Source organism: Oryctolagus cuniculus, chromosome 11, assembly GCF_964237555.1.
Source record: "Oryctolagus cuniculus chromosome 11, mOryCun1.1, whole genome shotgun sequence".
Lineage (NCBI taxonomy): Eukaryota > Metazoa > Chordata > Mammalia > Lagomorpha > Leporidae > Oryctolagus > Oryctolagus cuniculus.
In genome coordinates, this window is record NC_091442.1 from 54,684,458 (window position 1) to 54,706,643 (window position 22,186).

The window sequence follows — 22,186 nt, forward strand, 5'->3', positions numbered from 1 at the left end:
CAAGCACTTGGGCCATCCTCCACTGCCCCCCCAGGCCACCAGCAGGGAGCAGACTCGGAAGTGGAGCAGCCAGGACTCGAATCAGCGCTCACATGGGATGCCTTGGCATCACAGGGGGTAGCCTAACCTCTAGGCCACAACGCCAGCCCCTCTTGGCTAGTTTTCATAAAACAAGGGAGTGGTAGTCAGTCTTGGCTGGTCTTTCTGAAGTCCTGGGAGGAGACTGGGCCATGAGGGAGAAGGGCCCCACATGCTGGCCACAACGCAAGGATACACTAAGATGAGAAGCCAGAGACTTGACAACTCACAGTGTAGCAAGGAGTACAGCTGTGCAAGCCCCATTTTTTTTTTTTTTAACATTTTAAGCATTTATTTAGTGAGATAGATGCATAGGAGAGTGAGAGCTTTATCTAAGAGAGAGGGGGTAAATCTGGATTCATACCAAGTACCAGGAACCAGCCACGTGGAAGAGCATCTAGGCCCCGAAAGCATAGGGCGGGTGGCCCAAAGGCCACACGCCCTGGAGGGGCCGGGTTACAGCCAGCCCCCTACTAGCAAGAAGCCAGAGCGAGGGAAAGGAAGAAAAAGGGGCCCTATTTTTTTCTTTAAGATTTATTTATTTATTTGAAAGGCAGTTACACAGAGAGAGAAGGAGAGGCAGAGAGAGAGAGAGAGAGAGAGAGAGGTCTTCCATTTGCTGGTTCACTCCCCAATCAGCTGCAATAGCCAGAGCTGCACCAATCCGAAGCCAGGAGCCAGGAGCTTCTTCCAGGTCTCCCACACAGGTGCAGGGGCCCAAGGATTTGGGCCATCTTCTACTGCTTTCCCAGGCCACAGCAGAGAGCTAGATCAGAAGTGGAGCAGCCGAGACCCATATGGGATGCTGGCACTGCAGGCAGCAGTTGCTTTACCCGCTATGCCATAGCCGCAGCCCCATGGCCCAATTTTTGTGGCCTGCACCCCTCCCCCAACCCCTGGCTCTGAAATGCACTGATAGTATTTTATTCTATTTACTTTAATTATAGCAGTGGTGTAAAATTGTGATGCTGGGCTGCTGTGGCTGTCTCTGACAAATCACCCTACTAGCTCCAAAGGTAAACATGGCTCCTTTTTTTTTTTTCTACAATCTTTGTACAGTAACAAGGTGAGGACCATTTTATCTCATAAATTATTTACCAAATCTCACAGGCATAATGGGCCTTGTGCATATTCATCAGGCTGTCATCCATTATTCATAAGAACTTCAACTGTTGGAAGAAAATGAGGCTGTTGATTGAAATGCTGGAGAAATGTGGGCTTTTGTCCTCGCCTCCCATCTGAATAAGTCTGGAAGTTTCCATAAAAAATGATATAATAGGGAAAAAATGTATCCCTGACATGCAGATGTAAAGGTAGAGGGTGAGAGAGCTTGGAATAGGAGATGAACTGGCAGAATCAAACACCATTCATTCAGCTTGGATCAAGGTCTCTGATTCCTATTTTCCAAGGAGGAGCCAAAGGCATCCCTTTTCTGGCAACAAAAGAGCAGCTTCGGCAGATACCGTAGAGTTGTTGCTTGAATGACCCAAGATACAGGTGGCAGTTTGCAGCTCCAGAAGTATCTGTGGGGCTGGTGCTGTGGCGTAGTGGGTAAAGCTGCCACCTGCATTGCCGGCATCTTATATGGATTCTATCCTATATGGCATACTGGGCATCCTATATGGGAATGGTTCGAGTCCCGGCTGCCCCTCTTCCAATCCAGCTTTCTGCTATGGCCTGGGAAAGCAGTAGAAGATGGTCCAAGTCCTTGGGCCCCTGCACCCTCAAGGGAGACCTAGAAGAAGCTCTTGGCTCCTGGCTTCAGATCAGCTCAGCTCTGGACATTGTGCCCATTTGGGGAGTGAGCCATCGGATGGAAGACCTCTCTCTCTCTCTCTGCATCTATGTAACTCTGCCTTTCAAATAAATAAATAATTTTTTTCTTAAAAATAGAAGGATTTGTAGTGACCCTCTAATGTGATCTTCACTCGCAGGAATACTTTTCAAGATGAGAAAACTTAGGCTTGGATGATTTGTCCCAGGCTCGATAGCTCTTGAGTGGCAGAGGTAGGACTTGAACCTGAATAACCTTCCACATCCCACATTCCTTGTACCATCTTCCTTAGCGCCTGGACGGGAAAGCCCACCACACCCGCATTTCACAATGCTGTCCGCGAACCATTCACTGGATTATTTCCTTCTGTTGTGTCTTCATTACTTCCTTGGAGTACAATAGCAATGTAGGCTTGAAAGCATTGTGTAAGATAAAGCTCTGAAAAATCAGAGAAGAGCAGTTGTGCCCGTGTGGAACCAGGCAGTGACCGCCAAGCTCCACTGCCTCCTCCATTGCCGGAGGAAACAGTGGGTGATGTTAGGCTGGAGTCACACCCAGATCCGGGCTCTGATAAGGACACAGTCACTTGCTAGTGTGTGATACAGGGCAAGCTAAACTCTCTTTAATCCCTAGCTTCCCTGTTTGTAAAATGGGAATACACCAATTCTTTGGGGTTCTTGTAAGTGTTAAATAAGATAGTGTATGTGAAATCCAGGAGTCAGCATTACCGCCCCCCCCCCCCGCCCCAGTTTTTATATAGGTAGTGATGGGTTGATTTTTTTTTTTAAGATTTATTTATTTGAAAGTCAGAGTTACATAGGGAGAGAAGGAGAAGCAGAGAGAGAGAGAGAGGTCTTCCATCTGCTGGTTTACTCCCCAGTTAATCACAACAGCTAGAGCTGCACTGATCCGAAGCCAGGAGCCAGGAGCTTCTTCCAGGTCTCGCATGCAGGAGCAGGGGCCCAAGGACTTGGGTCATCTTCCCCTGCTTTCCCAGGCCATAGCAGAGAGCTGGATCAGAAGAGGAGCAGCAGGGACTCGAACTGGCACCCATATGGGATACTGGCACTGCAGGCTGGGCTTTAACCCACTGCGCCACAGCGCTGGCCCCATCTCCCCTTTTAAGGTTTATTATTTATTTATTATTTGAAAGGAAGAGTGATACAGAGAGAAACATGGGGCAGGGGGGAAGACAGAGAGAGAAAGAGAAGGGAGGGAGAAAGAGGGAGAGAGAGAGCTTCCATCTGTTCCATCTGCCAGGTCTGGGTCAGGCAGAGGTCAGGAGCCAGGAACTCTATCCGTGTTTTCCACTTGAGTGGCAGGGACTCGAGTACTTGGGCCATTACCTGCTGCCTCCCAGGTGCATTAGCGGGGAGCTGGATGGGAAGCAGAGTAACTGGGGCTTGAACTGGCGCACTGAGAGGGGATGCGGGCAGCCCCAGCTGAGCCCCCTGTGCTATAATGCTGGCTCTCTTTATATATTTGAGGAAGTGGAGTGGGAGGCAAGCCGCTTTGCCCTCTGTTCCATTCTACCCTGACCTACTACCTTGGCAGCTGGCAGCCAGAGTCACAGTGGGACACAGCTGTCACACATCTCCCATCACCGTGATACAAGGTTATTCTTTTCTGAAGGGTTGGTGGGAAACCAAAGAGAATTACGGTAATGGAAAACATTAAGCTTTGGCTTTCACTTTTCCCATAATCCAGGTGACAAACTGCCAAGAACTTCTGTCTCTATTTGATGCTGGTCACCTTCATGGATGGAGCTCAGCCCCTAACTTGGCTCCCTTGTCCTCAGGCCTCCCTCGCCTCCTGTGAGCCCCCTCCCTTAAACTTCTGGAAGCCCTAAGCGTGTCTCGCTCTGGGCCCTCAGCTGTCCCCAGAATCTGACTTATTCCATCTAGATTCTGCATTAACACCACAGAAGGGAAAGGGGGGCGGCCCCACCACACAGGTGACCCAGTAGAACTGTCTAGGGGAGGTGGGCAGCGTGCTTCAAGCCCTGACCCTTCCCGGTGTCCAGTGCAGGCTGGGAAGCTGATGGGGCTCAGTTCTTTTGAGTGCCCAAGGGAATGTTCGGAACACACACGTGAACACACGCACGAACATACACATACGTGCACACACACGTTAAGCATGCACGCTCCACACACACGTGTGCATATCCACATGCATGCCCATATACGTACACACACATACATACACACACACCTCTCAGAGAATTAGATGACATCTCAACCCCCAAGCCCACGAACTTCGATGTGTACTGCTCCATTTCATCCGCAGTTTTAATAAGTGTGGGAAGCAACTCGGACTAGACTAAGTTACTGGAATTAAGACTTATTCTATGCATCTGCTCTCCCACAATATGGCGCTGAGAAGGGAGAAACAGCTTCTACACAGCTGCCTCCAGTTCAACCAATAAACAGCAGGACCTGCTCCTGATTGGAGGAGAGCAGCGTACTCGGCTTGTGGGTAGCAGAGTTGGGATTGGTGGAAGAGGACTATAAAGGAGGAGAGAGACAACATGCACCAGGAACATCTAAGGGGAATATCTATCTGAATAACACCTGTGCAGCCCCCGAGAGAGCCGGCCGGCAGTGTGCCGCTCCCCCGCGGAAGTGGGGAATGTGGCAGGGGGAACCGCCCTTCCATGGAGGTGGAAGGGTCGGTAGCCAACCCGGGAAGAACCAGCAGCAAACCCGGGGAGGGCCGAGCAGACGAAAGAACAGTGCAGGGTCCTGTGTCGTTCCTCCACGAAGAGGGGGAGCAACATAATGGTGCCGTGACTCGGATAGGAAACCTAGGAGGGAAGAAACGGGAAGAAGTGGAAAATACCAGAGAGAGAGACTAGCAAAGAGCCTAGGGAAAAGCCGGACAGAAAAGGTGCCGGAAGAAGCTATCGAAAGCCTAGGCATAGACTCGGATACGGACTGTGGGAAAGAAGTTAGGATTTAAAGTGAAAGCAAGAGGAAACTTAGACTCAGATACGGACTGCAGGTTGAAAGTGAAAGTGAAACCTATAAGAAACTTAGACTTGGATACGGACTGTGGGGAGAAGCCAGGAGAAATGAGAGGGGAATATTGTTGTTGGAAGAAAAGTTAGGGAAACATACCGGGTAGAGAAAAATGTTAGGGAAATTGAAGCTGCGGGGGCAGGCCGAGGCGGAAACATAAGCTATCTTGGGATTCTTCGAGTCAGCCTGGGGAGCAAAAGGCGAAAATCTGGAACCAGAGGCAGAGACGTGGGCCGCCAGGTTGGAATCCGTCAGATTAGCCCGGGGAGCAAAAGACAGGAAGCCAAACCGTGAGGCGGAAGCGTGGGCTAGGTTGAATTCGCCAGGTTAGCCCGGGGAACTTGGACTGAATACCGGTGGCGGAAACGTGAGCTGTGCTGTGTGACTCGTGGAAGCCGCCGCGTGCAGAGAGAGCACGGGGCGTGAATAGATAGGGAACGTGGGGCTAGTGCAAGGCCGTGGTGCGGGCGCGCGAAGCCGGGAAGCCGCGCAGATGAGAGAAGCGCGGGCTGAAGCGGCTCAGAGCCGGGAAGCCACCGAGAAGCAGCCTCGGGGTGGGCGCCGGGAAGCCGCAGGGATAAGAGAAACAGAAGTTTAGAAGTAAAATGAGAGAAATAGGAAGGCTGGCAGATAGAAGTAAAATAGGAGAAATAGGAATGCCCAGAGATAGAGAAATAGAGAAAAATAAGGCCTCCCCACAGCACGGCAGTGAGAGAGCTTGGATTCGGTCTACCTGATTAGGGAGGTGGTGAGCACCTGCGGGCGGCTAGCAGCTTATGCGCCGCAGGTCACCGAAGACAGGCACGAATTAACATCAATAAGTCTCCCCACAATACCGCAATGAGAAGGCTTGGATTCGGTCTGCCTGATTAGTAAGGCAATAAGCACCAGTAGGCAGCTCTACTAGAGTATGAGCTGCAGGTCACCGAAGATAGGCACGAATCAACACCAATAAGTCTCCCCACAATACGGCAATGAGAAGGCTTGGATTCGGTTTGCCTGATTGGTAGGGCTTGTAAGCACCTGCAGGCAGTTCTAGCAGAGCAGAGCATGCGCTGCAGGGCACCGAACACAGGCACGCATCAGTGCCTAAAAACCTCCTCACAACATGGCGAAGAGAGGACCCGGATTCGGTTTGCCTGATTGGTAGGGCTTGTAAGCACCTGTGGGCAACTCTAGCAAGCAGAGCAGAGTGTGTGCCGCGGGGCACCGAAGACAGGCGCGTATCAACGCCAAAAATAAAAAGAAAGGGGGATCTGTGGGGAGCAACTCAGACTAGACTAAGTTACTGGAATTAAGACTTATTCTATGCATCTGCTCTCCCACAATATGGCGCTGAGAAGGGAGAAACAGCTTCTACACAGCTGCCTCCAGTTCAACCAATAAACAGCAGGACCTGCTCCTGATTGGAGGAGAGCAGCGTACTCGGCTTGTGGGTAGCAGAGTTGGGATTGGTGGAAGAGGACTATAAAGGAGGAGAGAGACAACATGCACCAGGAACATCTAAGGGGAACATCTATCTGAATAACACCTGTGCAGCCCCCGAGAGAGCCGGCCGGCAGTGTGCCGCTCCCCCGCGGAAGTGGGGAATGTGGCAGGGGGAACCGCCCTTCCATGGAGGTGGAAGGGTCGGTAGCCAACCCGGGAAGAACCAGCAGCAAACCCGGGGAGGGCCGAGCAGACGAAAGAACAGCGCAGGGTCCTGTGTCGTTCCTCCATGAAGACGGGGAGCGACAAATAAGCCCAAGATGATGCTACTGCAGGTGGTTTGGAATTTCGCAGAAAAACTGCTCAAAGCCAAGAGAGAAAGGGCCCTTGCCTCTCAGGCTGGCCCCGCCCCAGCCCCCCAGCCGGGAGGGTGCTAGGACCTCCCTCCCTCCCTGGGCTAGCCAGGCATCAGACAGGAGGGCCTTGTTGGAGCCGTATGTCTTGTAACAGGTGTTCCCTCCATGACACAGGGGAAGCCTGAACACCTCGCTTCCCTGTATTCTTCCTCAAAGCTCCCCCTCCCTCTTTGGGCTGGGAAATAGGTTTTGTTCTTCTCATTGCAAAAGGGACGAGCAGCAGTGGCTGTTCTGTAAGTTATGTGTGACGCAATAATGAAACTGATTGGGGGGGCGGGGGGGCCCAGCAGACTCAGTGGTCAGCTCACCATCTCTAGTGTAGCACCTGTGAATTCTGATCTAATTCTTTCAGCGACTGTCTGGCCTCAGCCACATTAGCAGAATTCCTTAGTCACTGTCTTTGGCTTTTCCCTCTCCTTGATCCCAAAATTATTTTTCAAGAATCTTTTTTTTTTTTTTAATGTGGGGCAGGCATTTGATCTAGCAGGTAAGAGGTCACTTGGGACGTGCACATTCTACATCAGAACACATGGGTGCTGGGTTGCTGGTTCCGCTCCAGATTTCGGCTTCCTGTGAATGTGCTCTCTGGGAGGCACAGGTGATGGCTCAAGGACTTGGGTCCCTGCCACCTACCTGGGAGACCTGGATGGAGCTCCTGGCTCCTGGCTTTGGCCTGGCCCAGCCCTGGCTGTTGCAGGCATTTGGGTAGGGAGCCAGCAGACGGGCAAAATGCCTTCCATCCAATGTTATTTTTTAAAAGCAGTTTCATTGAGGTCTAACTGGTACACATACAATAAGCTGCTCGTGTCTGAAATGTGTAGTTTGATGAGTTGACATTTGTGCACATCCATGGAACCCTCACCACAATCAAGACAAAGAACATATTCACTGCTCCAAAGCTCCCTGGCGTCTGTGTGTAATCTCCCCTGTGCCCCTCCGCTGATCTGCTTTGGATCACCATGTGTTAGCTTATGTTTCCTAGAACTTTACATCGATGGACTCTTATATGTTACATGTATCCTTTTCATTTTTTTAAAATCTGACTTCTTTGACTCAAAATAATTGAGATTTTCCATGTTGCTTTATGGATCCAGAGTCAGTCCCTCTTGGTGTGTGGCAATAAATGTTCTTATCCGTTCACCTGTGGACGGAAATTTCTCTGCTTCCAGTTTTTAGTTATGACAAATAAAGCTTTTATAAATGTCCATTTATAAGATTTTGTTCATTTTTCTTGGGTAAATACCTAGAGAAGATTGGCTGGATCATGTGGTAGGTGAATGTTTAACCCTTAAAGACCCTGCCAAACTTTTCCAAAGTGATTGCATCATGTTAACTTTAATCATAAGTCTGAGAATTCCAACTACTGGAGTCCGTCTTTTTTTAATATTAGCCACCTAATAGCAGGGCCATTCATATAGTTAAAAGATTTTAGAGATCTTCCTTCCTTCATTTATTTGAAAGACAGAGGGGCTGGCACTGTGGCATAGTAGACTAAATCCTATATGGGCACCAGTTTGTGTCCTGGCTGCTCCACTTCCAATCCAGTTATCTGCTATGGCCTGGGAAAGCAGTGGAAGATGGCCTAGGTGCTTGGGTCCCTGCACCCATGTGAGAGATCTGGAAACAGCTCCTGGCTTCAGCCTGGCCAAAACTCAGCCATTGCAGCCATCTGGGGAGTGAACCAGCAGACGGAAGGCCTCTCTCTTTGTTTTTCCCTCTCTCTATCCATATCTCTGTCTGTAAAATAAATGAATAAATCATAAAAAAAGAAAAGAGAGACAGACACAGAGATCTCCCATCAGTTAGTTGACTCCCCAAATATCCACAACATCCAGGGCTGGGCCAGTTTGAAACTGGGAGCCTGGAGCTTCATTTGAGTCTCCCATGTGAAAGGCACAGACTCAGCTACGGCAGCCATCACCTGTTGCCTTCCAGGGTGCACACCAGCAGGAAGCTGGAGCCTACAATGGAGCTGGGACTTGAACCCAGGCACTCTGATACGGAATATAGAATCTCTACTCAGAGTCTTAACCACTAGGCCAAATGCCTGCCCCTAGAAAATTATAAAACATGTAGAGAGGAGTGCACATTTGGCCTACTGATTAAGACATCTGCATGCCATGAAAGAGTGCTGGGTTTGATTCCTGATCTTTATTTATTTGAAAGGCAGAGTTACAGAGGCAGAGAGAGAGGGAGAGAGAGAAAGAAAGCCTTCCATCCCCTGGTTCACTCCCCAAATGGCCTCAAAGTGCTGATCTATTTTTTTTAACAGGCAGAGTTAGACAGTGAGAGAGAGAGACAGAGAGAAAGGTCTTCTTTCCGTTGGTTCACCCCCCAAACGTCTGCTACGGCTGGTGATGCGCCGATCCTGGCAATGCACCGATCCAAAGCCAGGAGCCAGGTGCTTCCTCCTGGTCTCCCATGGGGTGCAGGGCCCAAGGACTTGGGCCATCCTCCACTGCACTCCTGGGCCACAGCAGAGAGCTGGACTGGAAGAGGAGCAAATGGGACAGAATCCAGTGCCCCGACCGGGACTAGAACTCGGGGTGCTGGCGCCGCAGGCAGAGCATTAGCGTAGTGAGTCATAGCGCCGGCCTCAAAGTGCTGATCTGAAGCCAGGAGCCAGGTGCCTCTTCCTGGTCTCCCACATGGGTGCAGGGGCCCAAGGAATTGGGCCATCTTCCATTGCTTTCCGAGGCCATAGCAGAGAGCTGGATCGGAAGTGGAGCAGCTGGGATTCGAACTGTCACCCATATGGAATGCCAGTGCTACAGGCGGCGGCTTTACCCACTACACCACAGTGCCGGCCCCATTACCACATTTTATGGGTATTTTGTGTATCTTTCCAGATTTCTTTACTCAGATCCTAATGAATATTCTTGATTTTCCTGTTCTTTGGCAGAGAAGGCATCCTACTACGCATGCTGTTAGGAACCGTTCCCTTTTTCAGGTAAAACATATCTTGGAGAACTTTCTCACTCTTGGTATATTCTCATACAGTATTTCCTTGGATGAATGCACTAGGGTTTAGTTTTCTGGTTTCCTGTCGATGGACATATGGATTATTTGCAATTGTTTGCTAATCCAAACAACACAGCAATGAACTGCGTTCCGTGCAGTGTTTCTCATGAGTGCAAACGTATCTGTAGGATTTATTCCCAGCCTGGGAATAGCGTATTTGCAGTTTTTATAGATCCTGCCAAATTAACCCTATAGGGCTTGTACCAATTTCTACTCCCACCATCAATAGCTCAGAATGTCTGTTCATCCACAGCCCTGAAAAGAAAGGAAGTCATCGGATGTTGGGATTTCTGCCAATCTGGTGGGGCTTTCAATTTGCCTTTTCATTACTACTGAGGGTGGGGGCCGGTGCTGTGGTGCGGCAGGTGTGGCCGCTGCCTGCAATGCCGGCATCCCATATGGGTGCTGGTTCGAGTCCCAGCTGCTCCTCTTCTGATCCAGCTCTCTGCTGTGGCCTGGGAAAGCAGTAGAAGATGGCCGAAGTCCTTGGGCCCCTGCACCAGCGTGGGAGACCCGGAAGAAGCTCCTGGCTTCTGGCTTCAGATCAGTGCAGCTCTGGCCGTTGGAGTCACCTGGGGAGTGACCCATCAGAGGAAGACTTCTCTCTCTCTCTCTCTCTCTCTCTCTCTCTCTCTCTGCCTCTGCCTCTCTGTAACTCTGCCTTTCAAATAGATAAAATAAATCTTTAAAAAATAAAACTAATAAGAAATACCACTACTGAGGCTGAACATCGTCGGTCTGTTAGGAACTCTCTTAAATGTCATTAGACATTCTTCCTAATGGTTGCTCACGAATTTACTGATTTCTGGGAGTTCTTTATATGCAGGGAGATTAGCTCTTTGTGACATGAATTGCAAATATCTTTTTCCAATTTGTCATTTGTCTTCTGACTTGACAGAGTTTTGACTTCACAGAGCTTTTATTCCTGAAATTAATTCTGTTAATTAACCTTGCTAATTAATACCAATATTAATCTAGCTGTTTCTGCCTCCTAAATCTTTCTATAATCCCACCCCTCCCCCCAACACTTCTCTTTACCCTGCTGCCACTACCCAGGCCAGTCTGCCAACATCACTCACCTAAATGACCACGTTGGATTCTATCTGGGTTCCCAAACACTAGTCGATTGGGGCTGGTACTGTGATGTGGCAGGTAAACCACCACCTGCGGTGCCGGCATCCTATATGGGCGCTGGTTCAAGTCCTGACTGCTCCACTTCTGATCCAGCTCTCTGCTATGGCCTGGGAAAGCAGGGGAAGATGACCCAAGCCCTTGGGCCCCTGCACCCACGTGGGAGACCAGGAAGAAGCTCCTGGCTCCTGGCTTCGGATCAGTGCATCTCCAGCCATTGCGACCACCTAGGGAGTGAACCATTGGATAGAAGATTTCTCTCTCTCTCTTCTCTGTCTGTCTGTCTGTCTCTCTCTCTCTCTTTCCCTTTCTTTTTTGCTCTGTCATTTAAGTAGATGAAAAATAAAATAAATAAACATTAAAAAAACAACAACGGTATGGGTTCTAACACTGTGGGTCAGTGGGTTAAGGCACTGACGTCCTGTATCAGAATGCAGGTTTGCAAAACTGGCTGCTCTGTTTTCAGTCCAGATTTGGGGAGTGAACCAGCATATGGAAGATCTCTCTCTGTCTCTCCCTCTCTCTCTGTCACCCTGCCTTTCAAATAAATCAATAATAAATAAATAAGAGCATCTTCAGCTGCTTTCCCAGGCACATTAGCAGGAAGTGGGATTGGAAGTGGAACAGCGAGGTCTTGAACTGGTGTCCATATGGGATGCTGGCATTGCAGGTGGTGGCTTTACCTGCTACACCACAACACCAGCCTCTAAATAAACAAACATTTTTTTTTTTTAATTTCTTTGAAAGGCAGGCCGGCGCTGCGGCTCACTAGGCTAATCCTCCACCTTGCGGCGCCAGCACACCGGGTTCTAGTCCTGGTCGGGGTGCTGGATTCTGTCCCGGTTGCCCCTCTTCCAGGCCAGCTCTCTGCTGTGGCCAGGGAGTGCAGTGGAGGATGGCCCAAGTGCTTGGGCCCTGCACCCACATGGGAGACCAGGATAAGTACCTGGCTCCTGCCATCGGATCAGCGCGGTGCGCCCGCCACAGTGCGCTGGCCGTGGCGGCCATTGGAGGGTGAACCAACGGCAAAGGAAGACCTTTCTCTCTGTCTCTCTCTCACACTGTCCACTCTGCCTGTCAAAAAATTAAAAAAATTTTTTTCTTTGAAAGGCAGAGTTACAGAGAGAGACAGAAGGAGAGACAGAGATCAGCCACCTGCTGGTTCACTCCCCAAATGGCCACAATGGTCAGCGCTCTCCCAGGCTCAAGTCAGGAGCCACAGGCTTCTTCCAGGTCTCCCATGTGGATGCAGGGGCCCAAGCACTTGGGCCATCTTCTGCTGCTTTCCCGAGTGCATTTTCAGGGAGCTGGATAAGAACTGTAGCAGATGGGACTCGAACCGGCGTCCATATGGGATGCCAGCGTTGGCAGATTATGACTTAACCTGCTACAGCACAGCACCAGCCCCAATAAATCTTTTTTTAAAAAAGGACTTGACTCCTGCCCTGAAAAGTAACGACTCCTTAACTCCACCTGCCAGAGAAGGCAGAGGCCTGCAACCCTCCTGTTTCTGTTGCCAATTCCATTTGGCTCTGCCCTTTCTCAGTGCCCAGGTCCCAGTGTGATATACAACAAACCTACCACCTTGAAGAGCAGGTGCTGGCCAATCTGAGGACAGCTTGCATGAGCAGAAGCGGGTCCTGGAGGGGCCCTGGGTGCCAAGCATTAGCCCTTTCAACGGTGGACCCCAGAGAGGTCCTGGGAAAGACTAGCCAATGGAAGGATTTGAACTGTTAGCTCTGGTAGGGCCTAACCAGAATTGACCAGCCTGTGTCTTCTCAGGCTCCTGTCTGTTCTTCTCTTATCAGCATCTAGATTTAGAACTGGAGGTGACAGAAGCTTGGTGTGACTTTACCGGCAGGTGGAACGGAGGCCTTGGGAGGCAGCAGATCGAAAACAACGAGTGATTTGTCCAAACCTGAGTTTGAACGCTGGCTCTGCAGGTGTACATTTCACTCAGCTACTTGACCTGTCTGAAACACAGTTCCCACACCTGCACCCTCCTCAGTTTGCTATGAACATTAAATGGATGCATCTGACTCACACATACATAGTCGGCAAAAGTAGAAGCAAAGTCAGTTAATTAGTAACAGAGCTAGGACTGGAATAAGTTCCTTGATTTCAAGTCTTGAATTCTCACTGACTTAGACTATATGGTCAGCAAAATTTCTGCATCTCTGAGATCCCAGAAAGAACCGTCAGGGAAGTTTTCTTCCTTAGATTGTGTATTGGTCAGTTTTTTTTTTTTTTTTTAATCGCTGCAATGACATACCTGAAGCAGAGGTTTATGTTGGCTCATGCTCTGCAGCCTCACAGTCTAAGATTCATTGGTCCAGTGGTGACAGCTTACGTGCTGGCAGAGTCCCAGTGTGGCACAGAGTATCACGTGAAGAGAGACAGGGAGCAGGTGCAGAGGAAGGGTCACGTGGCGTGCCAGGAAGCTGAAAGAGAAGCTGCTCAGACAACCCTTCTTCGAGAACTCAAGAGGTCACAGGAGAATGAGCTTCCAAGTGCACGCCTCCCACAAGGCCCCGCCTCCTGAAGGTTCCACCCCTCCCAATAGCGCCGCCCTAGGGACCAAGCCCTTCGGCAGACACCTGAATGAAATCCGACCGCAGCAGGCTTAACCTTTATTTTCTGAGGAACTGAGCACATGGTAAGTGTGGTAACAGATTGGGGACCGCTACAGTTTCAGGCTTAGGAGGGAAATCAGTTTTAGGACCTGATCTGGGAAAACCCACCAGGTCTGACCCCCAAGGAGTTAAAGCCATCCTCACTTACTTGCTGGTTTACCTTCTGTGTTTTTAGGCCCCCGTGGTTGGCCACAGCGTGAAAATATTAATGTTAGTCTTGACTTTTTCCAGACCACATTAATTTTTATTATAAAATATTGTCTTTTTAAAAAATTTATTTTATGTTTCTGAAAGGCAGTGTGATATAGAGGGAGGGAGGGGGGGGAGGGAGGAAGGGAGGAGAAGAGAAAAGAGAGGGAGAGAGAGACCCATCTTCCGTCTGCTGGTTCACTCCTCGTATGGCCCCAACTGCCAAGTCTGGGCCAGGTTGAAGCCAGGAGCTGGGAAGCAGGAGCCCAAGTAGTTGAGCCATATTCCACTGTCTTCTCTGGGTGCATTAGTAAGAGGCTGGATTGGAAACGGAGCAGTAGGGACGATAACCAGAGCTCTGGTATGGGATGCTGGTGCTGCAAGTGGCCGGCACTGTGCCACAATGCCTGCTCCCACCTAATATTATTATAATTGTTCTATTCTTTTTTTTTTAATTTTATTTTACAGGTAGAGTTAGACAGTGAGAGAGACAGAGAGAAAGGTCTTCCCTCTGTTGGTTCACTCCCCAAATGGCTGCTACACAGATCCGAAGCCAGGAGCCAGGAGCCAGGAGCCAGGCACTTCTTCCTGGTCTCCCATGTGGGTGCAGGAGCCCAAGCACTTGGGCCATCCTCCACTGCCTTCCCAGGCCACAGCAGAGAGCTGGACTGGAAGAGGAGCAGCCGGGACTAGAACCTGATGCCCACATGGGATGCTGGTGCTGCAGGTGGAGGATTAGCCAAGTGAGCCATGGCGCTGGCCCCATAATTATTCTATTCTATTGTTGTTGTTAGTCTTTTCCCGTGCCTAATTTATGAACTTTATCATAGGCATGTATGTATCAGAAAAAACATAGCATATGTAAAATTTGGTATTTTTTATTCACTGTTTCAGGCATCAGCTGTGGGAATGCAACCTCTGCAGATGAGAGTAGTCACTGAGATCATTAATATATTCACTAATTACTTCATGCTACAAAGGTGCAGGCCCTGGGGATGACAGTCCACAGAAACAGTGTTTTCCAAGCTACCTGTCCTGACTTGTTAGTGGGATGCCCAACCAGATTTGAAAAAAAAAAAATTTCTCAAGCAGAATTGAAAAAAAAAATAGGAGAGAACAGAAGATACCACAGTCACTGTGCATAGATGGATAAGCACTAGGCCATAACATTTTGTTTTAGTTGCATTAACCTGTGTGTGTGAGGCCTCATGCTTTAAAATGCACCACTGTGGGGATTGGTGCTGTGGTGTGGTAGGTAAAGCCTCTACCTGCTGCACTAGCATCCCACATGGGCGCTGATTCGAGTCCTGGCTGCTCCATTTCTGATCCAGCTTCCTGCTAACACCCTGAGAAAGCAGTAGAAGATGGCCCAAGTCCTTGGGCCCCTGCACCCATGTGGGAGACCCAGAGGAAGCTCCTGGCTCCTGGCTTTGGATCGGCACAGCTCTGGCTGTTGTGGCCATTTGGGGAGTGAACCAACGGATGGAAGACCTCTCTCTCTCTCTTCCTCTCTCTGTAACTCTGCCTCTCGAATAAATAGATAAATCTTTTTTTTAAAAAAAATGCATCATTGTGGATTTGGTCAAAAATGTTTGCAAGCCCCTGAGGCAGGTTTGGCCTAATGGTTAAGCTTCTGCTTGGGATTCCTGCATGCCATATTGGAGCGCCTGGGTTCAAGTCCAGACTACAGCTTCCAGACTCTGAGGGTAGCAGAGAGATGGCTCAAGTGGTTGGGTCCTGGGCGGAGTTCCTGACTCCTGGCTTTGGCCTGGCCCAACCCTTTCTATTGTAGGCATTCGATGAGTAACCAGCAACTGGGAGCTATTTCTGTCTCCCCATCTTTCTCTGTCTTTCAAATAGATATTAATGACTTCGAAGTTTGCAAGCCCCTGCTCTGGAAAGAGAACTCAGAACAAAGCTTTTGCTTTAGACAATCCGTAACATGTGTATGTGTTCTATAAAAAAACCTAAATGTCTAACGTTGTGCCTGCCTTCAAGAGATTAAAGGTTGGTGTTGTGTGGGCTGGCGCTGTGGCGCAGTGGGTTAACGCCCTGGCCTAAAGCGCCGGCATCCTATATGGGCGCTGGTTCTAGTCCCGGCTGCTCCTCTTCCAATCCTGCTCTCTGCTATGGCCTGGGAAAGCAGTAGAGGATGGCCCAGGTCCTTGGGCTCCTGCACCCATGTGGGAGACCCGGAAGAAGCTCCTGGCTCCAGGCTTGGGATTGGCGCAGCTCCAGCTGTTGCGGCCATCTGGGGAGTGAACCATCGGATGGAACACTTCTCTCTCTCTGCCTCTCCTCTCTCTGTGTAACTCTGACTTTCAAATAAATAAATATATATATATATTTTAAAAAGGTTGGTGTTGTGGCATAGTGGGTAAAGCCGTCTCCAGCAACACTGGTATCCCATATGGGTGCTGGTTTGTGTTCTGGCTGCTCCACTTCTGATCCAGCTCCCTGCTAATGGCCGGGGAAAAGCAGCAGAAGATGGCCCAAATGTTTGTGCCCCTGCACCCACAAGGGAGATCTGGTTGAAGCTCATGGCTCCTAGCTTCAGCCTGGCTTAACCCTGGCCATTGCAGCCACTTGGCGAGTAAAATGGTAATCTCTCTCTCAACCTCCATCTTTCCCTGTCTCTCTGTAACTCTGACTTTCAAATACATAAATCAATCTTAAAAAAAAAAGAGTGGGAAATACAGAAAAGATAAATATCACAGGTTTTCTGCTACCAATATGAATCTGAATTAAATTAATGTGAATGCACTGAGAGTGGGAAAATATTAAAAGAATTCCTACAACGCATATTCTTGGATGATCAGACTCTGAGAGCATTTCAGTCATGACAGGCAGCGTGCGAAGAAACAGCAAAATACAAATGACCTGGGAATCGAGCCACAGTCCAGATTCTGCAACCTGTAAATAAAGTGACTCGGGAAGAACCCCCTTAATCAGTCCTCTACTTCAGCCTAAGTGAGTCTGGGCTCTGTTCTGTGCTTTAATTAATTAATCAGCAAATACTGCTCAGGTTCCTAATGCTTACTGGGGTTTTTCTTTCCAAAGCTCTTCCTCTTTCAATGCTTTCCCAACTACTTTTCCTACAGTGAAAAAGACGAACTTGGTGCAAAAACGGTGCAGGGCTGTCTTGTTCAGCTTTGTCCATAGCATGCGCTCAGCAGATGGCTGTGAATGAAGCAAGCCCTTGACTGCAATGTAAATTAAAAATGACATCTCAAAAGCTAAGAAAGAAGGGGCTGGAGTTGTGGCGCTGTGGGTTAAAGTCCTGGCCTGCAGGGCCAGCATCCCATGTGGGTGCTGGTTTGAGTCCCGTCTGCTCCACTTCCCATCCAGCTCTCTGCTATGGCCTGGGAAAGCAGTAGAAGATGGCCCAAGTGCTGAGGCCCCTGTACCTGTATGGGAGACCCGGAAGAAGCTCCTGGCTTCAGATCAGCACAGCTCCGGCTGTTGTAGCCTTTTGGGGAGTGAACCAGTGGATGGAAGACCCCTCTCTCTCTCTCTCTGCCTCTCTGTAACTCTGCCTTCAAATAAATAAATAAATCTGTAATAAAAAAAAAGAATTCTATGAACTAATATCGAGTCTATTTGTATTAATTCCTCATTAACATGAAAACATAAAGTACCGGATGTTAAAGGGGGTTATTTAATTGCTGCCCTAAAGGGTGCCCTTTTTGCCCTGAAAGACAATTGAGTTAGAGGTGCGGAGAACGCATCCCGCCACAGGTGCCAAAGCGTCGGGGTCACAGGCGCCCCTTGGTGCTGTCCAATCTGAGTGCTAGCACTGCGGCCCGCGCCGCCGGCCACAACCCCTTCCTTCAGGTGCGAGACTGCGACAGCCTCAAGCGGACAGGGTCCGATCCAGGGAGGGAGCGCTGTGAGCAGGGCCGGCAAGCATCAGGCCGAAGCCGGGGTCGGTGGGAGGCAAAGGCGCCCCAAACTTGAGCAGCCTGAGGCTTCTCTAGGAACATGGCTGATGAATGAGGTGACCTTGAGTTAACGCGTGTAGCGGGGAAAAAGGTCTCGGGTTTCATCATTCCCGCTTCAAACGCTCAACAGACAGGAGCGTGTTTTCGGACAACACCGGCGCGTGCTGGCTCTTTCTCGGGTTGAAGGACCCAGACCCGGGAATGGCAGATCCGAGCCAGTGGGCGGGGCCTTGCGAGTGGGCGGGGCCACGCGGGCCGTCCCCGGAGCGACCGGAGGCCGGGCCAAGGGGCGGGGCTTCCGGCGGCAGCGGCCCTCGGGCGTCGGGTGACGCTCGGCGGCCGGGTCGTCACGTGACACGGAAGTGACTCCGAACAGGAAGAGGACGAAAAAAATAACCGTCCGCGACGCCGAGCCGAACCGGTCCCGCAGCCACCATGAACAGCAAAGGCAAGGCCACGGGGCGGCTGGGGCCGTCGAGGGAAGTACTGCTGGCCCGGAGAGAGGGGGTTCGGAGCCCAGGGGCGCCGGTCGCCGGGCTTGGGGGTGGGCTGCGCCGCTCTCCTCGGGCGGCTGTGGCCCTGGGGCCGCTCCGGACGTCCTCGTCATCCGCGAGCTTCGATGGCCCGCTTCCCCGCCGGCCTTCTCCCTTCTAAACTCTGTGGCGCAGTTTGGAGCTGCGGGTTTGGGTGGGTGGGTGGGGGGGCTGTCGTGATGGGCACCTGCCAGAGCAAATGAGGCGCTGGAGCAGGGATTTGGGTAGGCCAATGGCGGGCGTGCGGAGGCGGGGCGCCGCTCTCGGAACAACAGGCAGGGCCGCGGGCTTAACCAGTGCGGTGCCGGCAAGTGGACGCCTCCGTCCCGGGTTCCCGCTGCGCCCACGCGTCGCCCTTGGCTGGCGGGGGGGCCCTTTCGCAGCCGTGATGGCGCTTGTGTGTGTGTCTGACGGAGCGTGATGCATCTCCAGCTTCTCCCCGCGAGGGCTTCCCCTCACCCCTTCACCCTTGCCGAGGTCCCACGGGTCACGTCCACGCTCTTCTTTATTTGGAAGTCGACCTCGCGTAGGAATCTGCGAGGGGCATGACTGAGAAGAGCCGTGACCCACGAAGGCGGCCGGGTTGCAGCTGGGCCTGCGGAGCGGGTCAGAACCTCAGGATCCGGGGCCCGGACCTGCTCTGCATTCCGGAGCGAAGCCCGGGGTGCAGCTGGCCCTTGCTCTTACATCACCGTGTGGTGGGTGGGAACGGTGCCGTTCCTGTCCGGTCAGATCCCAGCACCTTTAGCATAAGGGTGCAAAGACAGCACCTACTAGCTCCAGAAATGAGGCCCTGCAGAGCAGTCTGTGCATAAAGCCTCTTCTGCACGCCCCCCACCCCCACCCCCCAGGTTAGCTACCCCGGCCTGTGGCCTGTCCTGCCCCATTGCAGCACTGTCCACAGTAGGCAACCTTCATTTTTTTTTTTTTCCCTGTCTTCCAGGTCAATATCCCACGCAGCCAACCTACCCCGTGCAGCCTCCTGGGAATCCAGTGTACCCTCAGACCTTGCATCTCCCCCAGGCTCCACCCTACACGGATGCTCCACCTGCCTACTCAGAGGTGCGGCGGGCTCGCCCAGCCCGAACTAGTGCATTTGTTAGCTGACTCCGACTTCACTCGCCTGTTCTTTTTCCCCAACACAAGAGGGCTCACGTGAATCACGGGCAACCCTACACAGTTCAGCAGTGGCTTGTGCCATTGAGAATGCATTGTTATCTCTTTATGCTCTGTTATCTGCCATGGGCGCAGGTTAAGAAGATGAGTTTGCATTCCTTGAGCCTAGTATTAGCTGTAGCAGGACGAGAGTAGAATGTTGAATGGCGGGGGCGGCAAGGATTGGCTCATGGAAGGGAACCCAGATAGCACTGTTGTCGGGTAACATTCTGCGCTCTCTCCTGCCTCTTCTAGCTCTACCGTCCGAGCTTTGTGCATCCAGGGGCTGCCACGGTCCCCACCATGTCAGCTGCATTCCCTGGCGCCTCTCTCTACCTGCCTATGGCCCAGTCTGTGGCTGTTGGGCCCTTAGGTTCCACAGTCCCCATGGCTTATTATCCAGTTGGCCCCATCTACCCACCTGGGTCGACAGTGCTGGTGGAAGGAGGCTATGATGCAGGTGCCAGATTTGGAGCTGGGGCTACCGCGGGCAACATCCCTGTAAGTACGCTCTCACCATGGAAAACCCCTGTGTGTGTGTGTGAAGCCTGTGACGTGGCTTCCTGGTCCATCACCACTAGCATTCCGTAGTCTGGCAGAAAGTGTTCGGGGCGGGGGTGGGGGACTTTGGCATGCTCACTGGAGTCCGAGTTGACCAGTTTCCTTTGATTTCCTGTCTTCTGAGTCCTGCTTACCACGTTTCCGGTTCATGTTGGTACAGTGAACTGGCGTGATGCTCTGTGCTGAGTGCAGAAGCACTTAGTGTTTGTCAGCAGCAGGCTGTGGGACTGGGAGCTCTGACGATTGGAAAAGAAGGCCTAGCTCCTCGTATGTAGCTTGTAGCGGGAGACGCGAGGTTTCCGCTAGCATGGTCTCCTGCTTCCTCAGCTCAGCATGTGGGATTTGCAGCCCAAGGGTCCTTGTCAAGGCCATCTCACTCAGTGCAGAAATGGGGTCCCTACCGAGCGCTCAGGTTCCCAGGGATCTGTTCACAAACCACGCAGGCGCCCTGTGGGACTGCTCTGTGGACGTCTTGTTTGGGGAGTGAGTGGCAGAGATCTCCTTCCCTGAAAATGACTGTGGGTCTGGCTTGCCAGTCTTCCCACTGGAGCCGAACCCTTTCAGTCAGATGGCAGGCGTTCATGTTTGTATCCTGGGAGAACATGGTAGCCTTGCTTTAGAACTCCGGTAGGTGGCCGGGCTAGCTGGCTCCTTGGAACGCTGTTAGTGGGCGGCAGATGGCCATCGTCCTGGTGGGCACTCTGTGCCACCTGGGTCACTCTCCCTGGTCTCAGCTGCCCTGTGCCCGGTCTTCCATGTCGTTTCCTTTCAGCCTCCACCTCCTGGATGCCCTCCGAACGCGGCTCAGCTTGCCGTGATGCAGGGAGCCAACGTCCTGGTAACTCAGCGGAAGGGAAACTTCTTCATGGGCGGCTCAGATGGGGGCTACACCATCTGGTGAGGAACCAAGGCCGCCTCTGTGCCGGGAAAGACATCACATACCTTCAGCACTTCTCACAATGTAACTGCTTTAGTCATATTAACCTGAAGTTGCAGTTTAGACACATGTTGTTGGGGTGTCTTTCTGGTGCCCAAACGTTCAGGCACTTTTCAAATTTAATAAGGAACCACGTAATGGCAGCAGTACCTCCCTAAAGCATTTTGAGGTAGGGGAGGTATCCATTCATAAAATGAATGTGGGTGAAGCAGCCCTAAGGATCTTCCTTTTATTCCTCCGGAGTAATACTGTACCATACTGGTCTGTGCTTTTAGTAATAAAACATCAATTAGGTTTGGAGGGAACTTTGATCTTCCTGAGAATTAAAGTTGCCAAATTATTCTGATTGGTCTTTAATCTCCTTTAAGGTTTTGATTTCTATTACTTGTTATAAACGAAATGCATTAGTTGTCAGACTTTTCCCTTCCGTCCTCTATCCACGCCCATGTCCCACGTCCCACGTCCCACGTCCACCCCTAGTCTTCCATCCCCTCCCGCCAGTCTCCACTGAATCAATGGTGCAGGACAGAAAGCCAGGCAGACTAACTTCCTTCTCTCCTTGCACTGCTCCCCGCCCGTCATGTTCTCCCTAGTCTTTCACAAGGATCCTCTGAAACCCCCTCAGCCCCACGCACAGACCCCGAGACGTCTGCTCTCCTTAACTCCTCAGGCAAAAGTGGAGGATACCGTTTGGACTCCCCAGAGGTTATCTGCATATACAGCTCCAACCCAGATTTGCTTTGGTGCCAGGGAAACTGAACTCTGAACAAGAGACGGGTGCAAACCATCCCATAAACCAGTCTGTTTAAAACGTGAGCGGCAAGGAGGGCGCATTTTGGAAGCCCGACTGATGTCTGTAGAGCCAGATTTAAGGGGAGTTTCTGGATCCAAAATTAGTCACCACTGCTTGTCAGAGTGTCCCAAGAATTCCCACACCTGGTCCGTGGGGTCCTGTCGTGAGCGCCTCACTGTAAAATGACTTGAGCCCAGTGAAATCGCGTTAGGGTTAAGAGTATTTCAGGGATCCTTAATATTTTGATTTTTGTTTTTCTGAAATTGGATTTTATTTTATTTTATCTGATAGTTTCAGTTCATCTAAATCTTGTGTTCTGTACATGTGATGTTTGACTGTACCATTGACTGTTATGGAAGTTCAGCGTTGTATGTCTCTCTCTACACTGTGGTGCACTTAACTTGTGGATTTTTTATACTAAAAATGTAGAATAAAGACTATTTTGAAGATTTGAATAAAGTGATGAAGTTGCATTACACCTCACTCCAAGAATTCTTTACTTAGCTTGTTTTTAGGATTTCTTCTGTGCATGCGTCTTTTATATTGCATCTAGCGTGCGGCTAGGTGCAGCAGCTGGTT

General features: G+C 50.8%; 1 protein-coding gene across 2 annotated transcripts; it reads left to right on the forward strand.

Annotated features, from left to right (window-relative positions):
- Positions 1 to 17,900: 17,900 nt before the first annotated feature.
- Positions 17,901 to 22,085, forward strand: DAZAP2 (DAZ associated protein 2). Of its 2 annotated transcripts, none has more exons than XM_002711186.5 (4): positions 17,901 to 18,076; positions 19,105 to 19,223; positions 19,572 to 19,817; positions 20,650 to 22,085. In XM_002711186.5, the coding sequence occupies exons 1-4, from the start codon at positions 18,064 to 18,066 to the stop codon at positions 20,776 to 20,778; spliced, it is 507 nt and encodes a 168-aa protein (XP_002711232.1). In that variant the 5' UTR covers positions 17,901 to 18,063; the 3' UTR covers positions 20,779 to 22,085. The 2 variants fall into 2 exon arrangements, with proteins under 2 accessions (XP_002711232.1, XP_069908348.1); XM_070052247.1 differs by having other exon boundaries at positions 17,923 to 18,076; positions 19,572 to 19,737; positions 20,647 to 22,085.
- Positions 22,086 to 22,186: the final 101 nt, after the last annotated feature.

Bases quoted from the DNA above. Each gene is read 5' to 3' on its own strand.
- DAZAP2 (XM_070052247.1), top strand. The intron at 19,224-19,571 runs GTGCGGCGGGCT...TGCCTCTTCTAG, and splicing joins CTCCACCTGCCTACTCAGAG to CTCTACCGTCCGAGCTTTGT. The intron at 19,738-20,646 runs CTGGGTCGACAG...GTCGTTTCCTTT, and splicing joins AGTTGGCCCCATCTACCCAC to CAGCCTCCACCTCCTGGATG.